General features: G+C 51.3%; 9 protein-coding genes across 9 annotated transcripts; 5 read left to right on the plus strand and 4 right to left on the minus strand.

The window, feature by feature from the left end:
* Window positions 1-745: 745 nt before the first annotated feature.
* Window positions 746-3,432, plus strand: BKA67DRAFT_524360 (family 81 glycosyl hydrolase; the record flags this gene model as incomplete). The annotated part of the gene is made up of 3 exons (XM_046098563.1): window positions 746-2,332; window positions 2,382-2,526; window positions 2,576-3,432. The coding sequence occupies 3 exons, from the start codon at window positions 746-748 to the stop codon at window positions 3,430-3,432; spliced, it is 2,589 nt and encodes an 862-aa protein (XP_045954489.1).
* Window positions 3,433-5,664: 2,232 nt separating this feature from the next.
* Window positions 5,665-7,397, plus strand: BKA67DRAFT_594773 (Sodium/calcium exchanger protein-domain-containing protein; the record flags this gene model as incomplete). The annotated part of the gene is made up of 7 exons (XM_046105092.1): window positions 5,665-5,878; window positions 5,938-6,149; window positions 6,206-6,439; window positions 6,500-6,952; window positions 7,011-7,122; window positions 7,173-7,258; window positions 7,314-7,397. 7 exons carry the CDS (start codon window positions 5,665-5,667, stop codon window positions 7,395-7,397), a joined length of 1,395 nt encoding a protein of 464 aa, XP_045954490.1.
* Window positions 7,398-8,200: 803 nt separating this feature from the next.
* On the plus strand, window positions 8,201-9,364 carry BKA67DRAFT_523509 (Glyoxalase/Bleomycin resistance protein/Dihydroxybiphenyl dioxygenase; the record flags this gene model as incomplete). The annotated part of the gene is made up of 3 exons (XM_046098480.1): window positions 8,201-8,247; window positions 8,310-8,338; window positions 8,457-9,364. 3 exons carry the CDS (start codon window positions 8,201-8,203, stop codon window positions 9,362-9,364), a joined length of 984 nt encoding a protein of 327 aa, XP_045954491.1.
* Window positions 9,365-10,364: 1,000 nt separating this feature from the next.
* BKA67DRAFT_523999 (phosphoglycerate dehydrogenase) lies at window positions 10,365-12,158 on the plus strand (the record flags this gene model as incomplete). Its single annotated transcript, XM_046098528.1, has 2 exons — window positions 10,365-11,966; window positions 12,018-12,158. 2 exons carry the CDS (start codon window positions 10,365-10,367, stop codon window positions 12,156-12,158), a joined length of 1,743 nt encoding a protein of 580 aa, XP_045954492.1.
* Window positions 12,159-13,353: 1,195 nt separating this feature from the next.
* Window positions 13,354-14,650, minus strand: BKA67DRAFT_402749 (uncharacterized protein). The gene is made up of 2 exons (XM_046096703.1): window positions 14,045-14,650; window positions 13,354-13,972 (listed from the first exon to the last, which is right to left on the minus strand). The coding sequence occupies exons 1-2, from the start codon at window positions 14,322-14,324 to the stop codon at window positions 13,560-13,562; spliced, it is 693 nt and encodes a 230-aa protein (XP_045954493.1). The 5' UTR covers window positions 14,325-14,650; the 3' UTR covers window positions 13,354-13,559.
* Window positions 14,651-14,790: 140 nt separating this feature from the next.
* On the plus strand, window positions 14,791-15,899 carry BKA67DRAFT_579137 (methionine-R-sulfoxide reductase-like protein SelR). The gene is made up of 2 exons (XM_046103745.1): window positions 14,791-15,230; window positions 15,283-15,899. Exons 1-2 carry the CDS (start codon window positions 15,005-15,007, stop codon window positions 15,660-15,662), a joined length of 606 nt encoding a protein of 201 aa, XP_045954494.1. The 5' UTR covers window positions 14,791-15,004; the 3' UTR covers window positions 15,663-15,899.
* A 782-nt stretch (window positions 15,900-16,681) lies between these two features.
* On the minus strand, window positions 16,682-17,234 carry BKA67DRAFT_579138 (uncharacterized protein). The gene has a single exon (XM_046103746.1). It carries the CDS (start codon window positions 17,134-17,136, stop codon window positions 16,912-16,914), a length of 225 nt encoding a protein of 74 aa, XP_045954495.1. The 5' UTR covers window positions 17,137-17,234; the 3' UTR covers window positions 16,682-16,911.
* A 1,525-nt stretch (window positions 17,235-18,759) lies between these two features.
* Window positions 18,760-19,698, minus strand: BKA67DRAFT_662727 (amidohydrolase 2; the record flags this gene model as incomplete). The annotated part of the gene is made up of 1 exon (XM_046108056.1): window positions 18,760-19,698. One exon carries the CDS (start codon window positions 19,696-19,698, stop codon window positions 18,760-18,762), a length of 939 nt encoding a protein of 312 aa, XP_045954496.1.
* Window positions 19,699-20,093: 395 nt separating this feature from the next.
* Window positions 20,094-21,054, minus strand: BKA67DRAFT_662728 (uncharacterized protein; the record flags this gene model as incomplete). Its single annotated transcript, XM_046108057.1, has 2 exons — window positions 20,094-20,759; window positions 20,857-21,054. The coding sequence occupies 2 exons, from the start codon at window positions 21,052-21,054 to the stop codon at window positions 20,094-20,096; spliced, it is 864 nt and encodes a 287-aa protein (XP_045954497.1).
* Window positions 21,055-21,731: the final 677 nt, after the last annotated feature.

The following is a 21,731-nucleotide window of genomic DNA, read 5'->3' on the forward strand; positions in this document are numbered from 1 at the left end:
AAGAGCTATAATCTATGTGTAGTTACGGTCTAGGACGTTAGGAACGACTTATATCAATGATTATAGCTTCCAATTTGAGAAAACTTCTCAATGAGCTTTCGCCTTGCATCACGATACGCTCGAAATTCTGTTTCGCTCTGCGGCTGATCTATTCTCCCTCGATCCTATCCTATAATAAGTTATAACTGCACTTCAATAAGTCGTCCTCTTGCAAGGTACTTCGCAATTCAACTCTCACAAATAAGATTGACATTCATAATACTCCCCCCGCACGCTTGTCTCAATCTGCCTCCGACACTTCGAGACATTGTTCTATTAACCCATCTGAAAGGTACGGACCAAGGCTTCCTGAGACATCCCATTCTCGTCCACCACGAGGCATGGAACATTCAACAGTTGTATGTCTCGATTGTATATTTTCCGCTCTATCGTCACCTCAGTCACCACCATCCATTCTTCGAGGGCCATATCACCAAAATAGACTTTATTCCTTGCGTACAAGTGTCGCACCAGTCTTCAAAACTATAGCTTGACCCTTTGAGCTTGTACTAAAAAGCATTGCACATATGTTTCATGATATCAAGATATCCTTTTAGAAGAAAAAAAAAATCTAATATCAGACGAGCCGTGACGAAATTTAACAACCTCTATTAAATCCAACCAGGGATCAGAGTGTGCAGAGGACACCAGGGCCAATTTTGCTATTTCAATTTCTCTATCCCTATTTATATCGTGCTCTGTAATCATGTGGATATATCTTTTACTGACTATCTTCCAGATCAATCTCGGTCAAGGTATTCCGGCAACATACCAGACCAGATTTGGCGGCCAAGAATCAGAAGCACGAGCACGAGAAAACTATCCTCCGGTTTCTGCAACACCTGTCCAGCCAGCGGCTCTCAATCCTTATATCGAGGGCTATTTGACCGTTTCGATTAAGAAAACCAGTGTACCAGGCAGTATAGCGCAATTAATCCCACCCCTATCTACGGTCAAGCCAGACACCACTGGTATTGTTGTGACAGAGCTCGAGACTGGCGGACGCTCCAGTGTTCCTCCTTTTCCCACGGATAAAATCCCCTTACCGTCACTCATCGTAGGCTTTGGACCTGCTGTGAACCCCACTTCAACATCGAAAAGTCCGACCAGTATGACACAAACTACAACGTCTCAAAACATCTTCAGCGCACCTATTGCAGTCAATGCTCCCGCCGCCATTTTCCCAGTGAGGACAGATCATCCAGTACCTCGCCTTGGTGTGACTGATAAGGGGCCACACCAAACAAACAAATTCTACGGCAATTTCAACTTGGGTAACCAAAATGCTCCTGCGTTTGTTCATCCATATTCCGTGGCATGGGCGAAGGGTCGAGGAGCCTCGTCTAGCTGGGGGTTATCGATTTCGCATATCGAAGCTGATCAGCGTGTGTACGGTGACAAGTCGTCAATCTCTGGCGTTAATGCCGTGCGATACTATATAAACCCAATCGGAATTCAGTCTTTGTGTCTGTCAGCTGTAGAACTTGGATCTACAACGGCTCTTACTCTGGATACTACGGGCACTCAGTCTGTCAATGTCAACTTGCTGAACAAATCAGGCGGCAAAATCGTCATCACATTTCCTCTGGTTCAGGGTATGGCCTTCGTTACAGCGGTCTATACAGGCTCAACACCTGTGGTTAGCACTGGAGTTCTCTTCAAACAAGTTACCAAGTCGACCCACGGCCCCAAAGCTGGAGTGACAAAATACACCATGTATTTGGAAGATGGCAGAACTTGGCATGTGTATGCATACTCGCCAAACGGTGACACTCTAGATCTCAATGTCATCAACAACGGATATGCAAAAGCAAGCAAGCCCTTCAACGGCATAATACAGGTTGCGAAGGATCCTGGTGGTGCCGAAAGCATCCTAGACGCAGCAGCAGGAGCATACCCAACGAGTGTAACTCTCTCTGGGACTGCTACTGGGTCAAAGGGAACCTACACGTTCACATACACGAAAGCGGGTCTAATGAATACCAAGCTAGTCATATATGCTTTGCCACATCACGTCGATTGTTTCGACGCCAAAACAATCAGTGGGAAAACCCAAATTCAACTACAGACTACCACGAAAGGTATGGCCACCGCAATTGTTGGTGACTCTTGGACTATGGTTGAGCCCAATATGCCAGTCAACATGGATTTTGCGCCTTGGGATCCGAAAACGGGACCCAAGAAGATATTAAAGGTGCAGCATATCAACACAATTGCTCCTGTTGCCTTGAAAGAGATCTCGCAGAACGTGGACCAGCAATCGAACCAAGACTCGATGTATTTTAGTGGAAAGGTGAAGCTACTTGGTGGCCTCAATCATTTCTTTGCTAATGGAACAACAGGCTCTGGCTAAGTTTGCTTACTTGTGCTACGCTGTTCACGATCTTCTTGGTAACAAGGACTTGGCTCAAACTGCCTTGAATAATCTCAAATCAGCCTTCACTCGCTTTGCGCTCAACCGACAACAGTTTCCGCTGTACTACGAGAGTGAGTACACTGGATCATCGAGAAACGAGCTGCGACTGACGGAGGACAGGTGCTTGGGGGGGAATAGTGTCCTCAGCCACATATCAAACAGGCAATAACGGTGCCGACTTTGGCAATACTTACTACAATGACCACCACTTCCACTATGGTTATTTCATCCTTGCAGCTGCCATAATCGGGCACCTGGACCCTACGTGGCTGACTTTGACCAATATTGACTACGTAAACACACTCGTCAGAGACGTAGCCAATCCAAACAGTCAAGACCCTTATTTTCCGGTGTCCCGGAATTTCGACTGGTATAATGGGCACAGTTGGGCACACGGTCTCTACGAGTCTCTCGATGGCAAGGATCAAGAATCGAGTTCAGAAGACGCAATGGCTGCATACGCCATCAAGATGTGGGGCAAGATCAGCAACAATGTCAATATGGAAGCCAGAGGTAATCTGATGCTATCGATCATTACGCGATCATTGAGCAACTACTACCTGTATACATCGGATAATAAGATCCAGCCTTCGAATTTTATTGGAAATCGAGTTGCGGGGATCCTCTTCGAAAATAAAGTCGACCATACGACCTACTTTGGTAACAACATTGAATACATCCAAGGCATTCACATGTTGCCCCTGCTACCCAGCACCAAGCTTACTCGGCCCGCTAATTTCGTGACTCAAGAGTGGTCGACCTACTTCAGCAACGGGCGTGCTGACAAGGTCGAAGGTGGCTGGAGGGGCATCCTCTATGCCAATCTTGCAACAGTGGATCAGAACACAGCCTGGGAATTCTTTACCCAGAAGACCTTCGATCCTGCATGGTTGGATGGTGGTGTATCGTTGACATGGTACCAGGCGTATACGGCAGGTAAGTCGACGAGATCAATGGTTGCTTCGCTCGGACGCTAGTGCTGACAGGTCCTCCCCAGCTCTCATGTCATGATGGTTGAACGTCACGAACAGATTGTGGGCTCTATGACTCAAGGACGATAAACGATTCAACGGACATGCGCATATAGACATTTCCTCATCTTCGAATTCAATGGAAGAAACATTGATTATAGAATACCTTCTAATCGATCAGCGAGCGAACGGAATGGTGTGATGGGCAAGCAACCGAACCCGAGGAACCGGACCGACGCGTTTCAGTCGGAGGTGCTATAGATGATCGACAGGAGAATGGTGGACCCTATTGACTTTATATTACCGAGTATTAGACCTAGAGCACGGGACTATGTCAGCATCAATTGAGCAATACGCATGCAGATACTCTGAGTTGTCAACACAGGCTTCAATTGTGCGGTAAGTGTCAAACAAAACCAACTTCGCCAATCTCCAAGTCGTTCTCGACAACTGGACATTGGACTACGAAAGATTGCATCGTTTCCAGGGGAGCACAGCCCGAATCAGCAATGACGCCAAAAAAAAAAAAAAAAAAAAAAGAAAGAGGCTTGATTGAGAGACAAGAAGTTGTCAGCCTGATACAAGCCCCCCAAACACGGCAGATGAGTTTGGGATGAACACTAATCCGTACTGTATATTGCTCCCACTTTACAAATATGCGAGCGTTGCAGGTTTCAATATGCCAAGAAACTATTGCCAACCGCTCGGAGAGCGACACGCCGGAAACTCTGCATCACAGCCCCTGTGATGCTGCTAATGCTCACTGCCGCCGGGCGCTCAAGATCCCTAGCTGTCCGCCAAGGTGGGAAGATTGAAGCTTTTATCGATAGCGACTGTAGTTCTGAGCTGCAGCGCGTTTAATTGGAGCATGTAGGAGGCCTCCAGCACACCGTGTCTTGCCAAGTACGCGCGAGACTGATGAAACTTTCCGACCAGAACGCTCCGCCACACTTGGCACATTCTCGCCGGTTGCAGCTTCGAGCCCGAAAACAGCGGTTGATCAATTGAACGATCGGGCTCGAATTATACAGAGTGCACTTTGTCTTTTAAATGATAAAGTGCGAATACATACCATTGAATTCCAGCCAGAAAGAATTGAACGCGCCGCGAAAGAGCGAAGCTGGTGCTGAGCTACCAGGGATATCAGTGGAGCTACCCCTTGCTAGCGCCCACGTTTTAAGTGCTCCGAACCTGAACACCGGGGCACTGCACCGAGCTGCGGTGGAGAAGGAGTGCAAGGAATGCAGCACTGACCTCGGGGGAGCAGGGGAGCTGTTGTGACGTCCCAGGCGTGTAACGAAGAGCTCCAATGTTTTGTGTTGGAGCTCTTTGATTGCGGCGTTTCAACCAACTTTTTTGACGTCGTCATCCGAATCGTACTGCTGGACTGACTGACCTTGGTTTCCCTGGAAGTTGGTTTACTTGCAGTGATCTGATCGAGAAAGTGTTGCTCAGCAAAAGACGGATTTCACGGGCATCGAGGCCTAGTTAGCAAGTTTGCATTGCATCGCCCAATTCTTGACCTCCGTTGCTTGCTCAACCACGAAAGTGCGCATTCCGGAACTTTATTCCTTCTCAGATTTCGACCAAAAGCATGCTAGCAGTCTTTACCGCTTGCAGTTACATCCCCTTCGTTTTATTCTCCACACATACGTATGTAGTGTGTGACCAGTAGATCGAGCACATCTCACCTTTTATCATCTGCAACCAGAGATAGTACCGCAGCAGTTCTTGGAGGTCTTGGTACTCTCCATACCCAAGAGATCAAGCCACATCCTGTGTCCGCCTTGCCCAACCGTCCTAATTGTCTCATTTACTGTAGGCGCCCCTCGCCTTCATCATGGTGTGTAAGTAAAAAGCTTCCTCTGCTTCTTTTCAGACCCCATCCACCATAGCCGGCCTTCTGTTTCTTCAAGTCGCTATAATCAATCCAATTGCCCAATCCGTCAGCCTGGGTTGGTTTCATCCCAGAGGTACAGTGTACCTGGACTTTTGCTCAGCCTTACCGAAAATCCCGGCTCGCTGTGCATTGAAGTCTACTCGTCCGACATATCAAGTGTACTTGTCCACCACACCTCCGCGTTCGATTATGAGGTGAACACGCATCTGTCCCAGGCATACATCGAAAGAAACCCAAACAACGTTGAACGATTCCACCGATGCGCACCGATGGTAGCTAACATGGACGACGAATCAGTACGACCTAGTTTCCACGAACAAGTGCGCCGCACATTCAGCATGGGAGGAGCAAAGCGTGACCAGAATGGCGGACCACACGAGAGTACCCCTCTGATCGGAGGAGAGAACCCCAATGGCCAGCAGAGCTACGAGCACAGCGCTCCCCGGGATTTCTTCTTCAACACCCGATATACACCCGGCCAGGACAGCTCGAATACCGCAGTCAAGGCATTGGCCAACATCTGGCATGTCACAAAGGCTTCTTTGCTTAGCAGTAAGTGCATATGTGCCCTCCCTGTGAAACGCTTGCGCAGGCGCTGACCAGGGCTGCAGACTATGTCAATGTGCTGCTGGTGTTTGTGCCCGTTGGCATCGTCGCAGGCATCACCAAGTGGGATCCCGTAGTTGTTTTTGTCATCAACTTCCTTGCCATCATTCCGCTTGCTGCGGTCTTATCTTTCGCAACTGAGGAGATCTCGGTAAACCTGGGCGAGTCTTTGGGAGGCTTGTTGAACGCCACGTTTGGAAATGCTGTCGAGCTTATTGTTGGTATACTCCCGCAAAGACCTGTGCGGGTTTTATGCTAACAAGCTGCCATTAGGTCAGCATTATTGCGCTTCGAGAAGGTCAGTACGAAGTTGTCAAGTCTTCCATGATCGGCTCCATTCTGTCCAATCTTCTGCTCGTCATGGGCATGTGCTTTGTCTTTGGCGGCATTGCGAACATGAGAGATAGTGAGGGCAACGGCCAGGAACAGAGTTTCGCATCGATCACCGCACAGACGACTTGCTCTTTGATGACACTGGCTGCGGCTTCTATGATTATCCCTGGCGCTGTAAGTTGCACGCCCGAAACTTGGCACAGTTGAAGCAGTGTACTGACTGACCTTGGCTAGTTGTCTATCGTCCTCAAGCAGACGTTAGACGATGCAGAACTACGGGATGCCACAATTTTGAACCTGTCTCGGGGAACAGCCATACTTTTATTGCTCCTGTACATCCTGTACCTCTGGTTCCAACTCCGGACCCACCACAACCTGTTTGGCGCCGAGGCCGCTGCCGCTACAGCCGAGAGCCAGCCTGCCGGTCAGCCGGTCGCTGTGCCTTCTCAAGCCAACGAGGAAGACGACGAAACTCACATGAACCCATGGGCAGCTGGAGGAGTCTTGATTGTCACGACCATTCTCGTCTCAATTTGCGCCGACTACTTGGTCGACAGCATCGATTCGTTGGTGGATCGCGCCGGTCTGAGCCGCAACTTCATTGGTCTTATCCTCATCCCGATTGTCGGAAATGCTGCCGAGCACGTCACAGCCGTGGTTGTGGCCATCAAGAACAAGATGGACCTGGTATGTGCTACATTTCCCCATAAGGCTGACTGTGTAACGCCGCTAACATGGAACACAGGCTATGGGGGTTGCCATTGGCTCTAGTATTCAAATCTCACTGTTTGTTACGCCATTCTTGGTCATTCTGGGGTGGATGATGGACCGCCCGATGAACCTGCACTTTGAGACGTGTACGTATACTTGTGAAGTCTGATTTTTTGCACCACTGATAGTTTTACAGTCGAGACGGTGGCTTTTGCTCTCTCCGTTTTGGTCGTCACATACACTGTGCAGGATGGTAAATCAAACTACCTCGAAGGTGCCATGGTAAGAAACAACTCGTGTATATTCCAAGTAAGAAGCGTGGCTAATCCCTTTGTAGTTGATGGCTCTTTACATCATCATTGCTGTAGCTTTCTTCGTTACTCCTAGCGGTGCCCTGGACGAGAATGCGCTCGGCTTCTAAACCACTGAATACTACGCCACATATATGATCTCACGAGAAGCGGGTGACACCAAGCCCCTTTTCTTCCCAGGAGAGAAAGATCATGAATCTCACATACTCTTGGCTGGAGTAGGCCATTGCGCCACGCAAGGGAATAGCTCGAGAGGGCTTTCCAGGTGCTCCCCAATTGAGATACCACACAGGACAAATTTATGGTCCGCATCATACTATGTTTCATTACTTGTACTATTAGGATAAAAAATAGGAAGGAGGCGGTGGATAGCGAGCGGCAGGAAGGAGATACCACTAGGGCATCGACAGGAGGCGCCTAAACACAGCGCGCGATTTCGTAAAGAAGTACCTCAATCCAAGCAAAATTGAACATGCAATCCACGTCCGATCCCGTTCTCTGCGGGATGACTGTGAAGGTTGGGCATGAAAGATGTCTAAGTATATGGAGCTTGGTTGCACTGCGGATTACAGTCCAAAAGAATCTCGTCGGGTTAGTCATTCCATTATCGAGTATATCTGCTTAACCCGTACGTAGCGCGGGGTAACCCCGCTGACCAACCATCAACGTCATTCAAGCCGATCTAGGATGATTTCATTGATTGGGGGCTCACAAAGTTTGTAGTCGCGATTTGGGTCGAAGTTATATTGATAATCACTCTTCATGTCAGCAATACGTGCATTGCAGAGAATTCGACTACAGGGTAATTTACTGTCCAAAGCACCACCAACTCCAAGTAAGTCTGTTCTTCTGGGGATCTTATCCCATGACAGCTACTGACACGAGCTCAGGCGCATTTCGAGGATTAGGAACCATGGCGACCACAACAGACACCAAGAACTACAGGTTCAACCACTCGATGTATATACAGCGTACATATCATAGCGCAAACGACTGAGTGGCTAACGTGGGTGTGCATGCAGGCTTCGAGTCAAGGATCCCAAGGCATCCGGTATGTGTGTATCCATATCCCATCTCGTTCCCGTCCGTCAAGGTCCTCGCGCAAGTGGGACCATACAAGCATTGGCTCATGGATATGGATATACTAATATCAAGCCGAAATGCTATAGTCAAGTTCTATGAGTTCTTGGGCATGTCCCTGGTCAAAAAACTACAATTCCCTGACTCCAAATTCGACCTCTACTTCCTAGGCTACGACTCGCCCAGCGCGGCGTCGCACGGCCACTCCGTATTCGACCGCGAGGGCCTCATCGAGCTGACCCATAACTACGGCACCGAGAATGACGACAGCTACACCATCAACAACGGCAACAAGGAGCCACACCGCGGCTTCGGCCACGTCTGCATCAGCGTCGACAACATACAGTCCGCCTGCAACCGCATCGAGGAGGCCGGCTACAAGTTCCAGAAGAAGCTGACCGACGGTCGCATGAAGAACATCGCCTTCGCCCTGGACCCGGACGGATACTGGGTCGAGATCATCAGTCTGAAGAAGGGCACGAAGGGCGCCGATGACCCCGACGAGCCCAAGGAGGCCAGCCAGACCGATGTCTCCAAGTACCGCATGAACCACACCATGATCCGGGTCAAGGATGCGGAGAAGAGTCTGAAGTTCTACCAGGAGACGCTGGGCATGTCGCTCTTCCGGACGGTCGAGCAGGAGGCCGCTGGGTTCAACCTCTACTTCCTGGGATACCCCGGCGAGAATGGTGTGCCTGAGAACGGCTTCACAGCCGAGCAGGAGGGCCTCCTGGAACTGACGTGGAACTACGGTACGGAGAAGGATGACAAGTTTAGCTACCACAATGGCAACGACCAGCCCCAGGGGTTTGGCCACATCTGCATTTCCGTGGACAACATCGATGCTGCTTGCCAGAGGTTCGAGTCGCTGAACGCCGACTGGAAGAAGCGACTTACCGATGGCCGCATGAAGAACGTTGCTTTCTTGCTGGACCCTGACGGCTACTGGGTCGAGGTAGTCCAGAACGAGAGGTTTTCTGGAAAGGACAACTTTTAATGTGTATCCGCCCGCCGAAACAAAAAAGAAAGATACATCTGTTAATATAGCCAAGCAAGGAGTACAAGTATATACCTATCGTGGAACCATTTCCAGTCTTGCGCAGGTAGCGACACTTATTTCCATATTGTTACTCCATTCAATTTCCATCGCTACCTTGATGTTCCTTCAAACCCCCATCAGCAAAATTTCGGGGGTTGCCTGGCGCTCCTGGCGACCGCTAAGGGGTTGTTTGCACCAATATCGTCCCTAGTTTGCGGGGGGAAGCTTGGCTGCATTAGCGGAACGTGGGGGAACTCCATAACGGAGCTTATATTCATGATGAGCAGGCGGGGTTACCACAAGTTTCCTAGCCAGCATAATGCCTTCAAGCCTCATTGAAAGTCATTGTGCGACAACATGCAGGACTCGGTTTCGGCGAGATTCATTGGGCAGAGGCGCGCTCCTCTGACACGGCATGGTGACTAACGCGGAAAAGCATCTTCACTCGATTGCATGTTCTTCTTGAGGGGTCGAGGTTGGCATCCCACGTCCACCACAATTAACGCGCGCGCGCAGATTATTCAAGGTCATACAGTCCTCATGCATATGGCCTGTTGCGGTGTCTTGCTGTATCGCCTATATTGGTCCGAGTGGCAGGAAGACACCTATTGGCTACCTCGTAGAGATTCGCAATCCACTCGTCTGGCCATGTTGTAGATGTTGGGCTACCTGCAGCGTGCGTGATGCCATCGCTGCCAGACCGTAGCTCACGCAAAGAGTTACTGTACTTACCCCTTTGCTCAGACGTCATTGCACCGTCCAAGCCTGAACTTTCCCCTCATATGCTCACCTAGAAGCTCATGTCTTTTTTTTGGTTTATTCTCCTCAATTCTCACGGTCTCAAGATTCATTGGTAAAACCCAAGAGGTACAAACAGACACCACAACTTTGATTGTTGGCATATACCCACCAAGGACTCATACCCACTCCCTTGTCCCCAGCATCACACTCACCAGCCATGGCGCCCGGCATAGTCTCAGACTCCCCCTCCGCCTCCTCCACGCCCTCCAAGCCCCGGATCCTGGTCCCAGAGAAGGTATCCCCCGACGGCCTGGCGATGCTGACATCTGACTTCGAAGTGGACTCGCGGCCGGGCGGCCTCTCGCCGCAGGAGCTGCTAGACCTGATTCCATCGTACCAGGGCCTGATCGTGCGGTCCGAGACCAAGGTGACGGCGGCGGTGCTGGCCGCGGGGGCCAACCTGCGCGTCGTGGCCCGCGCCGGCGTGGGCGTCGACAACATCGACGTTGACGCCGCCACCTCCCAAGGCATCATCGTCGTCAACTCGCCGTCGGGCAACATCGTAGCTGCCGCCGAGCACACCATCGCCCTGCTGCTGGCCACGGCGCGCAACGTCGGGCGCGCCGACCGGTCCTTCAAGGAGGGCCGCTGGGACCGCGCCAAGCTCGTCGGCGTAGAGGTCGGCCGCAAGACCCTCGGCATCATCGGTCTCGGCAAGGTCGGGATGAAGGTCGCCCGCATGGCCGTCGGGTTGGGCATGAAGGTTCGCGCCGTCGACCCGTACGCCAGCGCCGACGTCGCGCGGCAGGCGAGTGTCGAGCTCGTCGACGGCCTGGCGGACCTGTTGCCCGTGGTGGACTTCTTGACCATCCACACACCTCTGCTGGCCAGCACACTGGACCTGCTGGGCGAGGAGGAGTTTAGACGGATGAAGAGCACGGCACGGGTCCTGAACGTCGCCAGGGGCGGCGTGTACAACGAGGCGGCGCTGCTCAGGGCGCTCGACGAGGGCTGGATCGCGGGCGCCGGACTGGACGTCTTCACCAAGGAGCCACCCGGGGAGGGCAGCGTGGCGGCGCGGCTGGCCCGGCACGAGAAAGTGGTCAGTACGCCGCACCTGGGCGCGAGCACGGTGGAGGCCCAGGAGAACGTCAGCCTGGATGTCTGCGGTCAGGTCTTGCTCATACTGAAGGGCGGCCTGCCGACGGCGGCGGTCAACGCGCCCCTCATCCTGCCCGAGGAGTACAGGAAGCTGCAGCCGTTCGTCCGGCTGGTCGAGAAGATGGGCGGGCTGTACACGCAGCACTACGTGGGCTCGCGGGGCGGCCGCGTCGGCGGGCGCAAGTTTGAGCTCGTCTACCAGGGCGAGCTGGCGGGCGTCGGGAACACGCGGCCGCTGTTCGCCGCCCTGGTCAAGGGCCTCGTGAGCCCCTTCTCCGAGAGCGGGGGCCGCGACGTCAACATCGTCAACGCGTCCCTCATCGCCAGGGAGAAGGGCATCGTCATCAACGAGACCCACACCAGGGACGCCGGCGAGGGCACCTACGCCAGCCTCGTGACGCTGCGCTCGTACGATACCACGGAAGGCGAGAGGAAAGGGAGCGAGCAGATCATCGAGGGGTACGTCAGCGGCAAGACCGTCTTCATCTCGAAGCTGGACCGCTTCACGTCGAGCTTTACTCCGGAGGGCACGCTGTTGATCCTGCACAACTATGACGAGCCGGGAAAGATTGGCGGCGTCGGTACGGTGTTGGGTCAGAGTGAGGTCAACATCAGGTGGATGCAGGTCGCCAGTCTAGAGCAGGAGCTGAACGAAAAGGTGGATGATCTGAGGTTATCCAAGGTGGACAGCGCCGTTGCCGGTGTAGAGGCTCCCGGGAGCGGGAACGGGAAGGGAAGAGGCAACGAGGCATTGATGATCTTGGGTGTTGGCGGGACGGTCGGTAAGGAGGTGCTGGAGAATCTGAAGAAAGAAGAAGGCATATTGGATGTTAGTTTGATTAGACTGTAAGGTATGATCGATCAATCTGCCCCATGCGCTAACGGCAGAGAAGGTCTCCTGGTTGTGTGTCGTACTAATTACATTGTATGCTCGATCGCCACACTGAGAACAGAACATGCTGATTACCTAAGAGACAATCACCATCCAGTCGGTATATCTTCTTCCAGTGACGTGCAACCCTGACAAAGGCTGTCTCCTAAGATACCCGAAAGCTTTCATTGGGATATGGTACAACTTTTCTTAACTTGGGATACACTAGATATTCCCCCTGTTTTAAAGCCATTTGCCGTCGGAACCGACGCAACCCCTTGACCTTTACGGTCAAACGTACGCGGGACTACCTGGCATGAATCGAAGAGAAACAACAAGTCACCGTTGGGCGCCTTGAGGCTGCTAAGGATAGTGAATAACTCTACCTCTGTAGGCCTATCTCGGTTTTTAGTTCAGGATGAGGAAAACATTTTTTATTATGCGTATTTGACAACTTATGACATCCATATTGGGCTTGAATGAGATCCCCGTAGACATGGCCGCTATAGTAGATAACAAACAACTGGCCCTCTCGGGCAGCTTGAACAAATGAACGAACAGTACTGGTTATATCAAAGTATCCGTCCCGTGTCCTAACGTCAAAATGAAACACTTCTCGGAGCATCAAATCCAGCTCAGATACCTCGCGGGTGACACCAAGACCATCGACCTCCTATTGAAGTAAGAGGTATGATACTGACAGCTAGGATCGATGCCTTGCGTTCCAGCGTGGCGCATACGTATTTTCCAAGTTTTTTCCTTTGTCTGTTGGGGGGGGGGGGAATTCCTTTTTCAGATATACAGTCAGGTCTGGTAGATAATGCTCCAATTTGTCAATTTGCCGCAACTCTTTCTTAATAGTGACAAAGCCGTTGACGAGCCAGCCTCTCCTAGGCAACGAACGTTTGCAGAAGCAACGTGTAATAGGGGGAAAGCTAGACCATAGGCGCACCCCAGAATGGTGTTCATGACGTCCTCGGAGATGAATCCAAGTTGAGTATGTCGCAAGGCTGCTCCTCGATATCCATATTGGAAGGGCGGTTGCTTGGGAAACTCCAGAAGACAGAAACGTGAACGCGCTGGATCAATGTGGGAGAATCTGAAACATGACAAGAAAGTAATCAAAAGTCGTGAGGAACATGCGAGGCTCTCAGAAGCAGACTGGTTCTCAAATGGGCTTACCGAGCTGGACTCGTGCTTATCTCTAATTTGCCCAAGATATGCGAGGGCCCAGGGGGTATGTAGCTGCAAGCAGAAATAAAACAAATTCCATTACGCGGAGGGTATCTAAAGTCACTAATCACATATGGCGGGCTGCTGTACTGTCCAAACGGGGGTTCCTGCGGATCGTTTCCAGGCGCTGCGGCAAACAGACTTTACTCACAGCTTGTACTCGTCACGACCGAGCCTGACGACGTCAGCCTGCTCGAGCACCCAATACTTGCTAGGCGCCTTGCCGTCTTTAGCCAGGATTGCAGCGTTCACGGCAGCGCGCGCAATGATGTTCGCATCCTGACCAAGTCTGTCCTTGGCCACGCCAGGCAACGAGTTGATGATGGTATGCACCAGGGTGGTGCGATTCTTGTTCTCGCCCTCGCGCTGGCCCAAGATGGCTCCAGGTCTCACAATGATGGCCTGCTCGAAGTCCAGAGACTTGATCGTGTTCTCGACGCCCTGCTTCATCTGCGAATATGGGACGCGGTTCGCGAGGAGGCCCGAGGTACCGGCGGAAGATATGAACACGAAGGTCTTGACGCCCTGTTCCTTGGCGGCCTTTGCGATATCGACGTTTACTATGTTGTCGCGACACGATTAGCCGTGGTTCTCAAGATGCGCCCGGCTCGGGATCGGCTGGTGCAACATACAATCGTGGTCAATCTTCCACTGATTCGCAATGCTACCAGCGCTCGCTTTGGTAGTGCCTACAGCGGAGTAGACGACATCTGGCGGAGGCTGAATCGAGCCGAGTGTTGAAGTCCATTTTGCGTTGTCCTCTTCGATATGCGTGTTCAGCTTGGCCCCCTCTGACTTTGGTGCTCTACGAGCGATGACGTGCACAGCTTTAATGGCGTCGAGACCCAACAACGTCGACAGGATGCTGGAGCCGACAAAGCCGGTGGAGCCGAAGACAGCCGTGGTGGTCATTTTGAGCTGATTAGGGGAGTTTTTGTGTAGGTCTTTCCCGTAGATGCAGGTTCGGAAGGCAGTACTGGAATGAGGATGAGGACGGGGACTTGGACGAGGACGAGGCGGGAGTGAGATATGAGCTGTTGGATAAGTAGGACACTTTTACGGAGCATCGGCAAATGCTTCCCTTATGTCCTTGCACCAGCGGGCTCTCGATACAATGCGCAATGCGAGCTCATTCCCTCCGAAGCTGCTAACCTAACTTGTTTGAGGAAGAAGCTTACAGAAGCCCTTCAGTGGCCTTCAGTGGACGCTGAATAATAACAATAAGCCGAATGTCGCACAATAAGTTAAGGTTACTAGGTTAGCGGCTCCTCAATTCAAGGGTCCTGCAAGTTAGAATCTACACTAACGTTGTTGTGTGTAGCGCTTTCTGGCTGTCTGACACTGCAACAGAATTTGCCCCCCCCCCCCCCCCCCCCCCCGCTGGTTGCTGGTCGATGGCATCATGATGCGCGTCCAGGTACAATTCCAAATCTCGGAACTCCTTCGAGACTGATCACTCGGGCTGACTGGTGAATCTTCTCGTATCTTTACCGTCAAGTAGCCATCCAAACTTCCTATATAACCAACACTCCAAACAATTTTTTTACTCATTCCGGTCAAGTTTTTAAAACTGTTGACCATATCAAGGACTCATGCGCTTGCCGCCCTTCTCCAGCTTCGTCCGCACCTTTTACACCTTTGCTGGCTTCACAAGAGCTCGGGCCTCGGCGCACCAATCACTGCCTCGCAAACCAGCAACTTTGAGCTCTATGCCCACTATTCCTTTCTTCGGCAGCCTTTTCAGTTCGTCCAGCTCTAGCAAGATGTCTTATCCCGATCAGCGCTCCGACGACGAGTGGCGCGCTGTGCTGAACCCGAGTACGTGATGAGCTACATCTAGATCCCGCTCACGTCACTAACACCCAGCCAGAGCAGTTCAAAATTCTGAGACAAAAGGGCACAGAGCTTCCTAACTCGGGAGACTATAACACCCATAAAGCAGACGGAGTTTACAACTGTGCCGGTTGCGACGCTCCGCTGTACAAGTCTAACCACAAATTCGAGTCCCATTGTGGCTGGCCTGCATACTTCGACAGCATTCCGGGAGCCGTCACTCGTCATGAGGACAACACTTTTGGTATGAGTCGCACTGAGATCGTGTGCTCCAACTGCGGTGGACATCTGGGCCATGTCTTCAAGGGAGAAGGGTACAAAAACCCAATCGACGAGCGACACTGCGTGAACAGTGTCAGTCTAAAGTTCTCGCCCGAGGACAAAGTGAAGAAGCAGGACGAGGCACCACGCATCTAGGCCGTCACCATCTGTACCCCTTTTCATGTATTATGTTTTATGATCTGCCCGAGCATTGTCCAAGTTTGAATTAGCAGAAATTAGAGACTCACTCCGGTCTGAATATGAATATGATCTACCAAGTCATGAGTAGCATTTTGTACCATTACACGAATATTTGGGCCATATAGCTAGGCACTGAAAAAATGTGGTACTATGTTAATGAGTCTCCCGTACAAGAAATCGGGCCTAATGAACCAACAGTCATCGGGATAAACCAAGGGTTTGTGTACGACATAAAATAGTTCGATTTTGGACTTGACTGCATGCTGGCCCTTCGCCGTTTTGAATTTCCAAGCCGAAACCGCATCAAGAGGTCTATCGTCGCAACCCACCACAATTAATAGAGGTGGCTATATTGAGTACACTTATCCCTACGATTAAGTAAGATCGTTGAAAGGGGTTCGATAATGCACCTTTTTGTGCAACCTCTTCGCTTATACCACCATCACATTGGAGAACTTCCCATACGAACCATTTCAAGTACACGAGATCGATCAATATTAAGTCATGCGTTGTGGTTTGTTATTGCACCTTGAAAGCCCTGCAAGCACTGAACAAAACTATGCCGTACAAATCTCTCAGCTACAAAGATCTTATATCTTGTAACCACTGTCATGTATTAAGGGAAGGGATAAGAACTGCGGCAGGTATGTATAACGCCCAACATTACATATGCAACGCAAACCAAAACTCCTCTATCAACTCCTCAAAGACGCCCCCATTGCCGTCTAGTTACCCCTGTGCTTTATCCAGTATTTTCATCATGCTTCTTAATACATATTTTTCATACAGGCTCCTCGTACAGTCTTGTCGCACAATCTTCTCACCTGACCTTGAAAAGCTGCTCATTACCCATACTCAATTTATTGACAACAACGTGATCGAAATCAGAAACCCTCCTCTCCAGGCCAGAGCGGAACCCGGACGCCATCCTCGTTCTTAACGTGTACGCCGTCCTCCTGGCTCTGGTAGATCTGGTCCACACCCTTGGGGCACACGGCAGCATGTCTGGCGCCCTCGACGAACTTTCTGTCCTGGAACAGCCACTCGCCGGGCTCGCGGTTCCAGATACCGACAAGCCGCGGCCCCTGCCAGTAGAGGACGAGGGGTCTCGTGCCGTCGCACGACTTTCGGTAGATCCAACGACGTGCCTTCACGTCGCGAAGTGAGCCCAGCGACTGGTACCCGCTCCTGACAAGGATGAGGTTCAGCTGTTGTCGAGCTGGCCGCCGACTGGGCGAAGCAGAAGCAGAACGGCTGCGGGCGAGGGGAGTCGGCTGGAGCCGGCTCTGGACTGTGGTGGTGGGAGGGTCTCTGGGTGCTTCGATGCCTTCACCTCCCGATAGGCGTGGAATGGATCGAGTATGATAGCCGATCTCAGCGGGAGTCTCTGGAGTGGCTTGCAAGCTTCTTGAACCTCGAGAGTTGCCATCCGATATGAGTTCCGGGGTGAGTTCTGGGGTGATCTGTGGAGAATCTTGCTCGGATTCAGAATCTCGAGGGTCTTGTTCAGGTACCGTGACGGTTGGTACAAGACTGTTAATTGCAGAGGAACTCTCGGCAGACACGCGATGGCCCCGGACACCCTCCAACTCTATCGGTGGGGCTTTCTTAGGGCTGCCTCGAGGAACTCGCATGGGAAGATCCGAGCAGCCTGCTCGGGCACGCCATGAAGGCTTGATCGTTTTTCGAAGATTGTATCGGGATGGACGAGTGTCGTCATAGTCAGTGTCAGCCTTCTTCAACTCGCATTGCACGGCAGTCTGGATGATTGAAACCATGGTGATATGTCGTCGGACTCTTTAATCTTCGATGGGCGTATCGATATGTTCAGCCAAGTAAGCGATGATGCAAAGTGCTATAACAAGAGACTATCACTGAAAAGTACGTTGTGAGATTGGCTCCAAGATACAATGGGTTTGCAAAAGTAAGGAGGATTTGGAAGAACAAAAGGGGTCCGAGAGTGCATGTGGTATTTTCAGTGTTGAATATTTATTCGGGCAGGAATAATCCACCAGAGCAGCAGGAAGGGGCATCCGGCTTATAGCGCTGTCTTCAGTTTCTCCGGGTTCGAAATCGCTCCTCTAAGTCATCTCCGTTTGCTTAACCTGCGCACTATTCAATCTGATTTCGTATCACTGTGACCGGACGACCCACGAAAATTTAACTCTTTTATTTGCGCAAGGTGAATAAAACAACTTGTCGATTCTGAGAGGGGAACTTCAGTGACATGACTGCTAATATGGAAGTCGATTAAATGCAGATCAGAGTGCTTGCACCATGCATTAAATTTCAAGGCATGTAGACCATGAAAACATGTGATCTTGCAGCAAAGAATTCCGAGCTAAAGTTTTGATATCCAACCACCTCTCTTATGCAGACACATAGGTTATTATTGTTATCCCCATCAGGTCGACCTGACATTCTTGGCTTTGCAGGCAGTGATGTAGTTCATCGAGGTCACGTGTCTAATCATAATTGCGTAAGGACCTCTTCGAAATTAAAAAGAACGACCTCTGATATGGTCCATATTGATCTGCAGCGTGAGAAAGTAGCAATACCTCTGGACCGAAGAGTCCTAACTACGAAAATCGGTTCAATGTTGTCGCTTCGCCCGTTGCTAGACTTACCTAAGTAGGCATCTTTTGTCTGCGACTCTCTCGTGTCTAAGTATATGCCTGACTACCCGCACTGTTCGAGGAGATCGAGGAGGAATCAACGAGACAGATCGATTACAAAAAGCAGTGCACATCTGATTGCGACTTACTGACGCATGATTGCAATCTTACTTTCTGGCCCAGAACAGACCTCCATCCAAATGCTACCTACTTATGTGTACGATCCCATTTCTGATGTCCTTCTATTGGTTATAGGGCTTACTGCATGGTAGACCTGTATGACTTACAGCTCATTCAAAGGGTCTTCAACAGTAAAACCACCAAATACACGGCTAAAAAAAACAATTAACGCCATCAAGGCGAGAAATAGTCTTGCAGAGGCCTCGGGTAACTTTTCCATCAGGCCAAGATAATGTTTATGCATATAATGACTATCTTCAAGTCAACTGCTCGGACCAATAGAGTCTCGTTGGATTATCTATTAACAACTTTTGCCTCAACTCTTCCGTAACCGCAATTCTAGGGATGAAATCAACCAGTAGCCCATCATCCGGCATGTGGCTCTTAAGGTTGGGATGCGGCCAATCTGTGCCCGACAAAACACGATCCGGAAACTCCTCCACCAACCTCTTCGCAAAGGGGACAACATCGTCATAAGGGCTCTGCTCCCCGTTCAACGCGTACGGTCCACTCTTTGTCAATCTCTCTGGACACGTCACTTTCGTCATGACATTTGGATGTTCTCGCAGGAACTTGATGAACAGCTCGAATTCCTCTCCGTCGACAGGTTTGGACACGTCTGGCCGTCCCATATGGTCTACCACAATCGCAGTCGGGATGCCCGAAAAGAAGTCCCAGAGCTCAGGGAGGTCCTGCGCCTCAAAGTACACGACCACATGCCATCCCAGCCTCGCGATGCGTCCTGCAATCTCCCGTAGCTCGTCCTTGGGCGTGAAGTCCACCAGCCGCCTCACGAAGTTGAACCTCACCCCTCTTACGCCGGCATCGTGCAGCTCCTGGAGCTCGGCGTCGGTAACGCCGCGCCTCACGGTCGCGACGCCTCTCGCTCGGCCCTCGGATGCGATACAGGCGTCCATCAGCGCCCTGTTGTCCGCGCCGTGACACGTCGCCTGCACGATCACGTTGCGGGTGAAGCCGAGGTGGTCGCGCAGTGCGAATAGCTGCTCCCTGCTGGCATCGCAGGGCGTGTATTTCCGCTCTGGCGCATACGGGAACTTCTCGCCTGGTCCGAATACATGGCCGTGCGAATCCACCGCGCCAGGCGGTAGCTTGAAGGTTGGCTTGCTGGGGCCGGCATACCAGTCTAGCCAGTCGGCCGTTTTTGTAAAGCCGCCCGAGGTGGGCTTGCCTATCATTGTGCGTCGTATGTGCTTGGTTAAATGAGCTGCAAAATGTACCATGGAGGGGAAGAATCAAAGGGGAATGAGCGAACGGGAATTTATCAATAGAGCATCCTCTTCAAGTATTTGACGATAGTGGAAAGAAACCAGGTCTATTGCGCTCAGCAGCGGACTACATCGGGACAGTATATATTATCGGTCGGCGGTTTCCGCCCTCGGCAGTCCAGCCAGTGTGTACGGTCCGTTTTCATCCCGTTATTGTTTTTGAGTTTACTTTGCTTTAAAAATGATTTGATTACGAAGCCCGATGCTCATTCAAGATATGCCTAACACGTATATTTGATGGAATTCATCTATTTCCGAAGTTGTCGCAAATTTGTATGTCACAAAAACACAGATCCTCGCATTGACTAGATCAATAGAGCCGCAGCGGCAGCGACACCAGCCACGGCCAACTTGACATTGGCTGCATGATGGTCTCCCATTTGAGCACGTACGGTGGTCGTGATACTGCTACTTGTGGAAGAGGCTCGAGTGGTCGGTATAGTAAAGGCAGTGGGCGCTGCTGTTGAGCTGTCCGTAGACGAAGACGAAGTCGTGCGTGTCGCGGTCCTCGATGTCGAAGTCGAAGTCGAAGTCCTAACATCGTCGCTACTCGTTGTCGAGACCCTGGAAGTTGTTTTGGCACTCAAGGTGAAAGTCTCGGCAGTGCTTGTATCGTCTTCGAAGCTCGTGTATGTCGTTGATCTGGTAGTTGACCTGGCTGTGGTTGTCGTTGTACTTGAACTGCCGCTGCCGCTGCCGCTGCCGCTGCCGCTGCCACTGCCGCTCCCAGTTCCTGAGCACGTCTCTCCGACAGAACAGCAAAACCCATCCGTGGTGCAGAGGTTACCGGCTGGACAGTACTTGGAATCATCGCAGCAGACGCCCGTCAGTGGCATGCAGGCATTACCGCACTCCTTTCGATTGGCGCCACACCCAGAAGGACTGCCAGAGCACGTCTTTCCTAATGGACAACACCCGCCAGTCACACAGGCATAGCCGATAGGACAACTGCCATTCGAATCACTGCAGCACTATGAACATGATGTCAGTCATTTGATCAAGACCTGGTTGTTGTGAAAGCGGCTTGGCAAGCCAGTGAACATCACAAAAATGAAAGTGTGGACGTACGGTATTGCCTACTGGCATGCACCCATCATTACACTGTACGTAGCCGAGGCCACATGACCCCGAGGCAGCAAGAGTCAACTTGGAATCACCAGACAAGGGAAACTGGAAAGCTGCGAGCCGCTCATGGGCGAGGTCTTGACCCAGCGTCAGGGGCAGCACCAACAGCAGCAGACCAGTGCCATGGAACCAGATTTGCATTTTGGGCCAGAGTTTGCGGTGTGGCACAAGTGTGTGTAAAAGTGATACGCGGCGCAAGAGTCTGCGGGCGAGATTTCGTGGCTACTGGAAGCCGAAAATCAGCTACGATATCATCGCAACAGCGGCGGCCTTATGCTCATATAGTCTTGCCAAGCTCGCTTGTATGAGGCTGTGCCTCCATCGTCACTTCAGCACCCATTGTTAGTCATCCGACCACGACCTTTCTCGTGGTGTTATTTTAGCGTGACGATCCTTAGACTGGCTGCGCCGGTTGCAGTAGCCACAAGCTCAAGGGTTTAGGGCAGAATAGAAGGAGCTCAAAATCGACGACGTTCGGTGGTGGAAATTGGCTTGTGGAATCCTGACAGATTTGTGCAGCCATTGAGACAGCATACTGGGAAATTAAGGTTTGTCTTCATACGCCCAGTAAGGCTGGAACTCCATACTTTGTTCATACGTGGCTAGCACCTGGTGACATCGCAGATCCTTCATTTGGAGACAACCAATGAAAGCAACACACTACCAGCTGCCGAGCATTCGCATTAATGACAGAAACAAGGGAACCGAGCTGTCGGTGGGCACTTTTGGCTCAGCTATTCAGCCGCAATCTGCAAAGACATCTACCTCGCCGCCTTTTTATTCCATACTTGGTATGAATGCTTTAGCTAAGGGGTACA

The sequence above is a fragment of the Truncatella angustata genome (assembly GCF_020726525.1).
Source record: "Truncatella angustata strain MPI-SDFR-AT-0073 chromosome Unknown BKA67scaffold_8, whole genome shotgun sequence".
Lineage (NCBI taxonomy): Eukaryota > Fungi > Ascomycota > Sordariomycetes > Amphisphaeriales > Sporocadaceae > Truncatella > Truncatella angustata.

Coding starts and splice junctions, on each gene's coding strand:
- BKA67DRAFT_579137 (XM_046103745.1), top strand. CDS start 15,005: ATGCGCTTGCCGCCCTTCTCCAGCTTCGTCCGCACCTTTTACACCTTT. Junction 15,231..15,282: donor GCGCGCTGTGCTGAACCCGA/GTACGTGATGAG, acceptor ACACCCAGCCAG/AGCAGTTCAAAATTCTGAGA.
- BKA67DRAFT_579138 (XM_046103746.1), bottom strand. CDS start 17,136: ATGGCAACTCTCGAGGTTCAAGAAGCTTGCAAGCCACTCCAGAGACTC.
- BKA67DRAFT_402749 (XM_046096703.1), bottom strand. CDS start 14,324: ATGACCACCACGGCTGTCTTCGGCTCCACCGGCTTTGTCGGCTCCAGC. Junction 13,973..14,044: donor GTGGAAGATTGACCACGATT/GTATGTTGCACC, acceptor GCGACAACATAG/TAAACGTCGATATCGCAAAG.